Source organism: Drosophila guanche, unplaced genomic scaffold (assembly GCF_900245975.1).
Source record: "Drosophila guanche unplaced genomic scaffold, DGUA_6, whole genome shotgun sequence".
NCBI classification, from domain to species: Eukaryota; Metazoa; Arthropoda; class Insecta; order Diptera; family Drosophilidae; genus Drosophila; species Drosophila guanche.
This window is the reverse complement of record NW_022995746.1, coordinates 3,557,008-3,570,095: the sequence shown is the minus strand read 5'-3', so window position 1 is coordinate 3,570,095 and position 13,088 is coordinate 3,557,008. Positions and strand designations below refer to the sequence as shown.

At 43.1% G+C, this 13,088-nt stretch overlaps 1 protein-coding gene across 1 annotated transcript in view; it reads right to left on the bottom strand.

Annotated features, from left to right (window-relative positions):
• Positions 1–12,155, bottom strand: part of LOC117582186 — a 49,747-nt gene extending 37,592 nt beyond the window's left edge. Inside the window, exon 1 of the mRNA XM_034269789.1 lies at positions 11,228–12,155. Within this exon, the coding sequence (XP_034125680.1) occupies positions 11,228–11,822 (595 nt within the window). The 5' untranslated portion in view covers positions 11,823–12,155. The remainder of the gene's footprint in view (positions 1–11,227) is intronic.
• Positions 12,156–13,088: the final 933 nt, after the last annotated feature.

The window sequence follows — 13,088 nt, the reverse complement described above, 5'->3', positions numbered from 1 at the left end:
CAGACAGCCAAAAGCAATTCCATTTTTAAAAAATACTCTATTAGAGGGTACCATGAGGGAAGCTGTAACCCATACAAAGAGCAAGCAAGTGTCTTATGTGTCCACCAAGAGCGTAAGATTAAAGTTTTTGGCAGGGAGTACGTATGCAGTGCCCATGGGTGGATAAGCTTCTTTTCACTTTGATTCCAGTTCAATTTGAATACAAATCGTGAGACTTGTATCATATTGTGAGCTCTCTTAAACAACGATCGAAGAACGTATGGTTCTTCAACGCTCAACATTACAGCTCCAAATAGTTCCAAATACATAAATCAACTATCCCAAGTAGCAACTGTTGAATCGGTTAGGGTATCTTAAGCTCTGGTACCCGCAGCCGCTGCTCGGCGTGCCCAACTTGTTTGCCTTAAAATGTAGGAAAAACGATGACAAGATGATGAGGAGAGTGAGGGAAAGAGGAGATGGAGGGCAAAAGCAAAGCCTGCAGGCGAAAGGGTATAAAAAAGTGTAAGGCGGGTGGGGAGAGAGAAATGGAAGAGAAGGAAAGAGCAGTGTAAGAGCAGCAGCAGGGGCACGACTATAACGGTTTTCTGTTGTGCGCGTATTACATTTATTTTTATTTATATTAAGCGCAGAGCAGGAGCTAAAAATAAATAGAAAAAAGTAACAGTAAAACGAACCAAAGTCGGATGAGGGAGCTGCGGCAGCAGGATGAGGTTGAGGCTCAGCTGCATTTGTTTGCATGTGTATTGGTGCATGTGCATTGCTCTTTATGTCGTTAGAGCGAGACAGTGCTATGGCATTGTAACTGCAAAGTAGATAGAAAGAGAGAGAGAGAAAAGTCTCTCATAAAGGACATCCTCTAGGCGTGGAGCCAACAGAGTTGTTGATTCTTAATCAGCATAACGAGACGACTCCACATAGAGATGCTATCATCTGGTTTTAGCATACTCGTAAGCATCCCAACCCGAGATAAACACTTTGGCTCGAGATTCAGTCTCACAAATTGAAAGAAATGTCTGCGCGGCTAGAAGCGAATAAAAAGAAATTATGTGGTTTATGATGTTATTTGTCTGCATGTGCATGTGTGTGTGGAATACATTAAACGAATGAAAGGAATAAAATGGTTCTCGTTTTTGATTGCATTTGCCTTTAGTCTGTCAATAGACAGTTAACCCCAGATGGGGTCAGCCTTTATTGTGGCGTATAGTTCTTTTTTTTAGTGGTTTATGCAAACAAAAATGGAACTCAAGTATACAAAAATGTTAGACGTGCTTCTACATAAAAGGAATGTTAGGAATTTCTTTGAATCTACCAAAAATAAAATACAATAAAAATAGAAATCTACTCCATATTGACTGTTGTTTAGCTAATATTTAATGCCGTATTCCAAAACAGTCAGGAAAAAGGCAGGTTTTTGTTTATCATACAAACTTCCTGCCAGAAAATCCTTTTGGGATTCCATAAATCGAACTTGCATTGAAATAAAATCAACCTTTAGCTAGCCAGATATTTAATTCCTAAACAATAATATTTCAATATTTGAACACATGTTTTTATGCAGAGAATTCCTAAATGAAATTGCGTCACAAAAGTATTCCAATATAAGTTCAGACAAGAACTGAAAATAGACAAATAGACAAATAGACAAATGGCAAAATTAAACTTGCATTTCATCTTTACGATAAATGCCATTCACTTGCCCCTAGACCTCTGTCATTGTTGTTTTGCCATCTCGTAAGCCAAAATATTATCAATCCTACTCAAGCCTACATGGCTCCCCCCACCCGGCCTGTGCCATTCCGTTTCAGTGCCAACTTTACGCCCAATCCGGAATATGACTTTGTTTCGCACACTAAAACCCCAGATAAATATCAAATCAACAACATTCTGCCCCAAATGCCTGCATATGTACACCCACACACTTGTACATCATTTTGGTAACCTTTACTGCAAAAGAGTGTTTCCGTTTGCAGCAATTTCCGCCACACAGCACACAAGCAAATAGTTTTGGCTTTTTCATTCATTTGCAGCATGGGCTACATATGTTTTCATTCCTTATTTTCCTGGGCTTTTCGTGTTTTCCCTTTTTGTTCCTGCTTTTTTTTTCCTGCTTGCCTGCAATTTATTTTATTGCCGCAATGCAAAATGTTCATGTGTGTTTATGTTTGTGTCTGTATTTTCTTTTGCTGTGTTTCTGCGTGTGTGTGTGTGTGTGTGTGGGCAACATTTGTATTTAGCCTGTTTAGCAATGTGCCTTCTGGCTCTGGGCAAGGTTTAGTCAATAAAAGGTGCGGGCTTTCGCTCTGCATAAAAGTTATGCCAAAAGCGAACGGAGTTGCCTCACCTTCTTCTTTGATATGCCCTGATAGTGGCATGTTTGTTGGTGCCCCGCGTGGATGTTGCCTCCACAGAGACACACACACTCACACACACTCAGAGGTACAAAATGCTGACACAAATGATGTGCTGTCTGTGCTTGGCCGGGCGCAATTAATGCGGCATCTGCTGCTGCCACCGTCCTGGCCTGGCCTCTCTCTTGCTGCCGTTGCACTCACACCTGAATCCGTGGAGGCATTGAGGCAAGCCGCATAACAACAACAAACGGCAGTGGTGAAAAAAAATGCAAATTATTATTATTCCTGTGCTGTTTTCGTATCCGCTGCGCGGGTATGTTGTATTTTGTGTGGAGCAAGCCAGCAGAAAGCCTTTCCCGACATAAACTAACAGGCACTCAGGCATGTACAGGCACATGTAGAAGGGTTAAAATATCCAAGGACAGTGCCGATCTACTAGAATTCTGTTGCATAAAAGTCACGCTCAGAATTTTTCAAAGATTAACTTTTAGTTTTCGCTTTAAGGCATTCCACTTCGTAGCTCTAAAAGAGGATAAGCCAAGTAGAGGGCAACCTCTGGTCTAAATCCTAAACTAAATATTTTCTTTTTACATTTTTTGTCCTTTGCTTAGGCACTGCAGCTGATGTGAGACTTTTTAAGGCTTGCACAACTAATTCCGTAGTTGCTTGCACGGCGCGGCTGCTGCTGCCAAAAACTTTTGCGGTTGAATGACTTTTGTGGCATGTTAAGTACACACAGACACAGAGACGCACGTGTTCCGGTTTTGGGTCTTTTGTTTCTCTTAGCTGAATATTTATGTAACGGTTACAAGGTCCCGTCCCCGACCCCACCCAAGCTCCGCATTAAGGCCACTCACTCACACGCGGTGCGTCTTTGGAGCAGTTCCGCTTTCCTCAAGTCACAGCCCATTCGCATACACAAGAAGCGTAAACGTAAGGCGGCGGAAAAGCGAAATCGATGGCGGAAATGTGCCATTGCGGCCCTGAAAGGTTTTTTCCTCGTTTGGTTAAAAGCTTTTGCTGCCGCTGCTGCTGTACGTAAGTCAAACAAATCGTTTGCTAATTGGCTGTCATGTATGTTGGGTGTCCTCCAAGCCCACTCCTTCTTTGTATATCCCTCTCTGTCGAACAATTTAAACAAATGTATGACTATGGCCCGAAGGGGTCCACCGGAGTAGACTACTAGAGATGGACACATGAATGTGTGAGGATGAACACGCAAAAGTTAATGAAGCTGTTGCACCCACTGAATGAACTCATCAAAAAGTATAATCATACGTATCTAGATTTCGCTTCCCACAGCGCGACCTTTCCAATTGAGTAACCATGCCACAAAGAGAGTCCCTGCCCCCCCCCCCCCCCCCCCCCCCCCCCCCCCCCCCACGTCCATCTCTAGCTCATGCACAGCGTTGCCAAGTGGCGTCTGCTTTGATTTCTCGCTGGCTTTTGATTCCGTTCAATGAAAACATTTTCCATCGATTGAGGACTCATCAGTCGCGTGGAGAGCAAAAGAATATGTGTACATGCGAGTATAAATAATTGGGTTGTTAGGGCGCACATAAATCGCACTCTGCCACACACAGTTAAGAAGCTTACATTTGCCCTCATCCCCAGCTCTCACTGACTGACGAACTGAATGCAATTTTCACGCAAAGGCAGAGTTTTTTTTGTTGGTCTTTGTCAAACAAAAATCAAGCTCATCAAAAGGGAAATTGCAATGAAACTTATTTTAAAGTAATTTTCTCCAAAATAAAGCCAGCAACCAAAAAAAACATCCACAGTTCTGGGGGGTACAAAATTATGGAAAATAAAACAAAATAAAAGCGGAGCAATCTCTGGTGTGGACAAAAAATTGCTTACAGAGTGTAAAATGAACAAGCGAGTGACGATGGAAAAAATGCAGCTAGAAATTGCAATTTAATTAATGAAATGCATCGCAGACGGGCAAAAATATGCATGGGCGGGTACTCGAGAGGGGTTGGGGGAAAGGGGTAGAGCAAATGCAAGAATGCCGCAAAATTGGTTTGGAGTTTTTTTTTTGTGGGCAAAGAGGAATAAGTGAAGAGTGCACAGCAGCCGCGCGCCACCACCAATGGAAGAAAATGACTGCAAAACCAAATTAACCAAATTAGCAAGCTGTAAATTCAGTGTTCAGCCCCCTTCTGTACCACAGCTCTGGTGCCGGAGCCCGAGTCGTGCCCAGCTCTGGCCAACAGCTGGAGTCTAAAGCAAATTAATAAAGTTTCACATTATTAGCGCAGTTTTTGCCGAGCTTCTGCTCGGAGGAGACTTCCTCCCTCCCGTCTCCTGCTGCTGCTGCTGCTGCTGTTGCTTCGGCATTCGGGTGCAGCACTGCCTCTTCTTTGCTTTAGTTTCTCTCTGGTGAAATTTAATTTTTCTTGTAGTTTTAAGCAGGCCAAAAGTTTACACTGGATACCCTGGTAATCCCCCCTGGGATAAGGTATAATGGGATGATTTACGCGCAGATACAGCAGCTCCAATCAGCGGGTCTTTTTGCGCTGATTGGATTTCCAGCACTCTCCCTAGCAGCATCTATTTCGATATGCGATTCCCGATGAAAATTCATTGCGATGGTAGAAGGTTTTTGTTATCCAGAAATTCTTTTTTTTCGTGCAACTGATTATCAGGTATCCCCCAGTCGGCAGATCGCTTCCACTTTGTGCGTGTTTCGGTGCGCTTCTTGCTTAAGTAAGTTGCCCAAATGGAGCACTCTTTCTCGCTCTCAATCTCTCTCTTTCTGTCCCTGAGTGTGTGTGTGTGTGTGTGTGTGTGTGTTCGTTCAAATTATATGCACAACTTTGGCCAGCAACTTTTTGGGGCGACTCCACCGAGTTTGGCTTTAATTTATCGCCCGGCTTCTTTTGTGGTTGAATCATTTTTCAGCATACAGGGGGAAGTGTGTGTATGTATTTATTCCCAAACCCTTGGAAGGAAGAATGGGTGGCAAATGAACAACCACAAGCCATCCTGGTCACAGGAGGTGCACACGCAAACACTTTGGAATGCGTGTCCTCCATCCAGAACCGCAGCCAGACAGGATGCTCGATTCGCAACGCGTCCTACACGCAATTGACCTAATTTTGCCTCCATGCACTCTCTTTTCCCGCCCGACCACTCCGAGTTGTTTCCTTCTCGTCGTCGCGGTAATGGTCGCCGTTTAGCTTTGGTTCTGGTTTGCCGCCAGGATGCGGACGGGGATGTGCTGCAGGATGTGCAGCTTGCCGCCTCGCAGGATGCACTTTACCCAATATTGTATTTCCAGCTTATATTTTTCATTTTTCATTTCTCACATATGCAATCCCCCCCCCCAAAACACACTCTCTGCCAAAAACAAATCCTTTACCTCTACCAAAAACTAAATGCTTTACCTGTATCAAAACCCCAACCCATTTGCTCTGCCATAAACTCAACCTCTGCCCCCACCGAAAGCCTCAATCCTGCAGCTTTTGCCAAAAATCCCATACTTTGGCTCTTGGTTCGCATAAAGTAAAAAGCAAATGCCCCACCTGCATGCACTTCTGGTTTGTTTAGCTTTTTATGCTTTCCATAATTAAGTTCATGTCGATGTGGAAATTTTTTGGAACATATACGTATGTACATGTATTTGTCTGCTTGTTAGTGAGTACAACTTTTGTATGCTGAAAATGTTGCACACGGCTCGAAATTAATTTCATGGCAACACCCACACCCACACACAGAAGGCACACAGCCACAGCCACAGCCACGACGAGGACAACACCCAAGCACACACACTCTCGAGCTGGTTGCGAGCTGAAAGAATGTTTCTAGAATGTGTTAATTAGGTGCATTGCCTGGATGGATTCTGCAGCTACTGGGATTGGGCACTGGGCTCTCCTGATGAAGTGGTTGGATGCTGCCGAGGGGAACTTGAACGGGAAGTGAACCTTGAACTAGAGGCGAAAGTGGAACAAGGTCGGGCACCGAAAGTCGGCACTAAAAGTCAAATATAAACTGCATTCTGAACAGTGTAGACAGGACTTAACAGTAGACTTGCCTGGCTTCACTCAAATCCTGTTGAATCCTTGGTTTTTAGCCAGGATGTGGCTGGATTTATTAGCCTTCCATGACTAAATCCTACGCGTGGATTCAAAATGAAATGGATCAGAAAAGTTGTAAAGTTTTGTGGCTTGTACGTGATAATAATCGAATTTTATATGGATATTGCAGACATGCTCCGACCTGGCAGTTAAGCTTTTGAAAAGGTAATGGATGTGGAATGGAAAAAGGAACCCCGGACATCCAACTTCGGGACTGAAGTTCAGAAAAGAGTGTTTGCAGGAAGGTTTAACTGTAGGAGTGCTCCAGCAATGAGTGCAAGTCCGCTATAATATTTAAATCACTGTATATTATTCACGTCAGTTCGCATTGCGGGTTGAAGCTCAAGTAGTTCCAGCTTATAAGCTAAGCCCCTTCGAGTGACGTGTGGATCTTGAGGGCGAACGCGAGCGTTAACAGTGCGCTGTAAACGGGAGTGGCAGAAGTAACAGCGCTGTTAATCTGTTGCTCTGTTTGTGCTGCTGCTCTTAACAGTAAGGGCTTAACAGTGCTCTGTGCCTGTGGAAACCAATGCTGAAGCTGTAACATTAAATTATGAATTTATTGTAAATGGCAATGATGAAAATGAAAACTATAAATTGAACATAACTTCAGCATAAGGGCCACTCAAGTTTCATCCAATTACCGAAACCTATTCCACATCCCTAAACCATAAATGAGAGCAAAACCAAATCTATAACCGGAACTTAAATTTAAGTAGAAACATAAGCGAACCGTACCAATAACCTGAATTGAGCATTAAACCAAAGCTGAAAACAGAAGTGAAAGCTGAAACTAAAACTGAATTAATGTTCTAATCAAGTTTAACAACTTGGCCCTGTCAAAGGAGGCGGCCTTATGAGAAATGTGCAGAGACCCGCATAACTGGAGCATTTTATATTGATTTACAAATTTCGCAAATTCCGCACGAATCAGCAGCAAACACGAACGAACTTCTTATGAGCAAACTTTTATGCCGCTCGCACATAATTTTGCAGCCTACAACTAACTATCTAAGAACGTTGGGAGCAGACGGGCAGTGGCATAGCCAGAGCTACACCCTCCCAAGGCCGCTCTAATTGCATTTAATTAGCTGTTCGTCCTCTGCGTCTCTCGCTGGCAAAGTTGGCCCCATTTCCCTGGGCCACGTCCCCATTGTTGCTGTCCCCGTGAGAGGCGTAGGGTCTTATTTTCCATCCCCGAAGAAGACGACAACGACAACGACAACGACGAAAAGTTGACCGACATAAATTTCATTAATTAGTTGAAAATTTGACCCGGCCCAACTTCTGGGGCGCAAGAATTTTTGAAGATTTGCTAATGCCACTTGGCCATTTGGCTTGAGCCCCACTTCGGTCATTAAGCAAATGTGTTTATGGATGCGTGATATGAGAGCCATGAGTCCTGCCCCTGAGCAACCCAAATAATGAGCACTTATTGAGGAAATTTATCTGAAACAAGATCAAGCACAGTGAAAAGTCCTGCGCTATGCTGTGGCCACAAGTTTAACCCACTTGCAACCATTATTTGATGCTGGTCCAAGTTGCCTCGACCTCGAGACGCTTTGCTGTGGCTGCCTGCCTGCCACCCAGACTGTGAACTGTGGACTCAAGTTGCGGGCGAAACTTGGCCAACTTTAAGCAGGCATCATCTTTAAGCCCTCTCCTCCCTACTCCCCAGACAGGCGCTAGGCCACGATAAACAAACAAACTTGTCTAATATTCCACTTTCCGCCCGTTCGTGCCATCCTACTTTATTTCTTTTTTCCCACTTTCCTCAAGGATATGTCGGATATATGGCATGGCAAATTTCGTAGGAAACTCCGTTACGTCGATTGACAAATTCGGGGCGTTGAGCAACGAGCGACTAGAGGATTGCCGAATGGGGGATAAATCAATTGAAAAATATTAATGAATTATTTATGAGCTAAGACAGAAACGGCTCGGGCTCGGGCCAGGCAGAGCTTCTCAAATAAAACAAGAAAAAGGAAGAACCAAAAAAACCAGAAAAAAAAAACACCCATGGGGAATACCCCCCAAGCCGCAGGAGGAAATAACCACAGAGTAAAATAAAGAGGGAAAAGCTATAGCCAAAGCCAAAGTCAGAGCCAGAGTCCAAAAAGAAATAACTGTAGAAAAATTACGCTAGAGACTAATAAAACAAGATTATTGCGGTATAACCGCAGACAGTTGGTGGGAAAAGAGAGAGACAGAGAGAGAGAGAGAGAGAGAGAGAGAGAGTGGCGGGTTGGTACGGGGGAAGCTAAGAGCTAGACAATGAGCCAGCCATAAATCAGTGGAACGCAGTGGCCAGACAGAGGCAACTGCACACAGTTTTTGGGCGCAAAGGAATTGTGTGGAAAATTTGGGAAATGGTTGGGGCAGGGCAGGGCAGGGCAGGGCAGACTTCATCCCAAAGCCAACTCGCACGCATTTAAGCAGTTTCCAATCACGAGAACGAGTATGATGATGATGTGGAAGATAATTACGGCAATATGGCCAGAACTATCCAGCTGGAAGCGCAGAGAGACAGACAGACGAGCGGCAGGCTGTCGGATGGACAGGCACAATGTTGATCTCTCTCTTGCTCTTTCTCTCTAGTAGCCGAACAGGAATATGTTCGTGTAAATATTAAATATTGACCAGCTCGGAATGGTCGAGCTGCAGGAGATGCATTCCGCATGGAGAATCGGAATTCAATTTCGTTTGACACGTTCAGGCAAATGCAGAGGAGCTTCCACCAGAGCTAAAGGCAATCACTTCGAATCACTCAGATGGCCAGAGCGAGATGGACAGTGGCGGTAGCAGAGACAGCAGATATTGAAAGAGACGGAATAGATGAACACGGGGGGGATACAGAGGGAGAATGGGCAAAACTTGTCCGACCATAAATTGTGTGAAAATTCCGAATAATTTCGCCCAATGTTCGACTCAAATTGAGTGCCAGGAATATGTGCCAGGAATGTATTGTAAAAATTCAAAGTTAATTTTTAATTTCAATAATCAGTTCAATTGAATTTTACCATTTTCAATTAAATCGATTTTAGGTGCGTCAAATGGAGTGTTAATTGAGTTGGTATAAAATATCAACATAATTGAAGAGCTGAAGAGCCTCAGCTGGAATAAAGTCTATGCCGCTCAATAAATAAAGTGCAAATATTATTAATACTCGCCGGCATCAATAGAAGAGTCAATAATTTAATAGAAGCGACAAGCATTAAATAGAAAAGTCAATAATTTAATAAAAGAGTCCATAACGTCATTTGTCTCTGGCCTCTTTGTCCGTCAGTGGCTGGGACCTAGTGCTAACAATTGGCTTAAAATTACTGCTATTAAAGTGCTACTTTTTTGCGATGGAGGCGAAAATGTTATTGTGAAATTATTTTAATTATTTGATTAGATTTTACTTTAATTTATTTTAGATTTAGATATGAGCCTTTTTGATACGGATGGGTTGTGGATCCAAGTGCCTAAGATTTTCTTGCTCTTTGCTTCATAAATCAACAGCCCCTCATCAAGGCAAAATGGGGAAAACTTTCTTATTTGAATATATATGTGTACAAAGGAAAAGTCCGAAATATGAATACAATCTTCTTCGATTGATTCAGCTTTGATATGTAAATGTTAGCTTAAGCTTGCAGACTTATTGATTAGTTTCTCAGATATACAAACATATCATTTAATTATACATGAGGTGTGCGGTTCGTGTAAGCTTGGCTTTACTTTTATCCTTGAAAATATAAATGCAAATCAGTGTTCATGTAGACACCATCAAATCGTCAGGAAATCATTTAAACCAATTTAAATATTAGATTATATAAATTCAGTAACATCAAATAACGTGTTGATTTGGCAAAATATTTCATCCATCAAAATATACACCCACTTACACATGAAAACACTTTGTCTAATAAATATTCCCCTGCAGCTATATATAAATATTTGCTGCGTACTAATGAAAAATGTGGAAATATTTATGAAACACTTGGCTCAACAATTAATTATCATATTTATGTTTAGCTTTGAACGCTCCCTTATAAATACACTGTCCATCGAACTGTATACTCATAAATAGCAAACAAAAGCCCCATCACTCGTCCGGTTATTTTTATGCACAAATTTAATTATTAACAAATTGTTGAGGGTAACAAATGAATTGCTCTTGTTTCAGATGTTGCTGCTGCTCTTGATGTTAATATTGCTGCTGGTGCTGATGTTGCCCGTTGTGCGCAATTTGTGCATAATACATTAAATGCAATTTGAACTATTAAAAGCATACTTTTAGCGCCATTCGCATGGCGGACATAGCGGACGGATGCCGGCCAGTTTAGCTATTTTTCCACGCACGTTAACATAATTTGCATTGCTGTGAAATATTCCGGAAACAGCTAAAGTATGCAATACAAATTTTGACCCCCTCTTTTGCCGCGCTCTTCTCTCTCTGTGCTCTTTAAATGCAAAACATTAAAGGGTGAGCTGCTGGTAACGACGCAATTGATACCCATCATAGATCACTCTTTTATGTATGAGAAAGTGATGCACTGTACTGCAATGTGGTTTCTGTCGAATTTATGTACATGAGTACTGCTTTCAGCTGCACGATGGTTAGGTGAGATGTATCATGGAAGCAAGCAACAACTTTTAGAAATTTACATACATAAATATGTAAATAGAAAATATTCATGGCACCTTTCCTACAGGGTATCAAAATGGTTCAAGTGGCCTCCAACAGCATGGGTAAGGGAGTGCGGTTGCATGGCCGACTGGTTGTGTGAGTGAAAGAGGTAGAGCACTTACCGTTATAGAATGGCCAGAGTAGCGGCTGCTCCTCTTGTTGCTGTTGTTGTTGTTGCTGCTGTTCCTGTTGCTCTTGATGCCCCTGTTGTTGTAGTTGTTGCTGCATTATGCTAACAACTAACGCCATTATTATAATAACTGTACGCGTTGTTCTTGCTGTGGCTCTCCTCTTGGTGCCTGGTGCTCGCGCTCCCGCTCCCGCTTCTCCCGCTCCCGCCCACTCCACTGCTTCTATGGGTCGTCTCTCTGCTGCGCTGCCGTTTATGGCAGCTCGTTCTCTCTTTCTTTCTACTCCCACTTTTTTCGCTGCTGCTCTCTCTGTTGTTTGTGCTGCTGGTATTACTGTACTTGCTGCGACGTCGACGCCCGCAGCTTGGCCTGGGTTACGCTCGGCCTGGACGTCGACGTCGACGTCGTTGTCGGCGCCGCTGCGACGCAAAAATTCGCATAAATTTATATTGCAAATTTGTTTCCTTTCTTGTTGCTGGTGTTCCTGGTGCTGCTCCTTTTGTTGGCCCCTCCCCTGCTGCTGTTGCTGACCCTCCTGATGCTGCTGCTTCGCCCGTTGTTTAACAATAACTATTGCCGCAGGCATCCAGCGAGATTTAATAGTTTTTGCCTGTCGTTGAGTTTTATTCGCCAGTTTTCAGATGATTTTCCCTGCTGCTGCATTTAAGTGCTGCCGCTGCTATTGCCGTTCGCGTCGTAGCTGCTGATGCTGCTGCTGCTGCTGCTGCTGCTGGTGTTGGTGTTGCTCTTGCGGTTGCCGCTGCTGCCGCAGTCGTTGGCGACCTTAGCAGCATAATGTGCCATTTGTTGGTTGTTTGGTTTTCGGCCTTGTTCCCGTTTTCACTTTCACTTTTCGCCGAAAATTCTTTAAATATATTATCAATTTGATTGTCACGTTAGCACACAGAAATGCTTAAAGCTTACAAAAAGAAAAGATAAAATCTGAGGGCTAATTTGATTGCTAATCGAGGCGCATAGATTTCTATTGCTTAGAGTAAAGCTCTTAAGAACACATTTGCAATGCAAAATCTCCCTTCTGATTGTCAGAATGTCCTTCGATTTTGTTTTCGTATCGAAATCTAAAACCAGAACAAGGACGATTGCTCTTTGTTCTGCGCCTTTGTTTACTTTTAGTTTGTGCTGTTTAGTTGGTGTTTCATTTTGCTGTTCTGGGCTTAATGCTGCGCTTACTTTAGCTTATGCTTCGACGGTAATTGTGCTTCTTGAGCCGTCAATGAAAAACGAGTACTTTAACGGTACCCGCACCCGTACCCGAAGCCGTTGCCGTTGCCGTTACCCCATGGCAACCACCAAAGACTTTTGCTGTAAGCAATACACCCAGCTGTTGTTGCTGTAGTCATTGTGTCCTATAATGGCATTGCTGTGCCATTTTGCCTGCTCCTTTTTTTTATGTGTAACAGTTCAGTTCAACTTTATCTTTTACCAGTTACCTGCACAGAGCGGAAAAAATGCATTAAGCCACTGCTTGGGGCTGTGGAATGGCCTATACCCCACAGGCAGCACTGCTGATGGAAAGTTCTTGAAAATAATGAAGATTTAAAGTATGAGAAGAGCAGTGCTGTAGTCATGGCATGAGTACACCTTGAAAATGTCGAAATGAAGTGCCTGAAAATGTCTAAATGAGGAGAGTGAATTTCCATGGAGAAGAATTTCCATTTCATGAATGTCACATATTTGCAGTAAGCTACGTTGAAAACTTTTGCATAACAACTACGAGTCTCTGGCTCGGAGCATCCTAGAGCAGGAATTACCATAATATGCTTTACCCACTGCTGGCTTTGGCTTTTGTTGCTGTTGTGTGTCGCCCGCAGCAACATTGGCTACTAAAAGC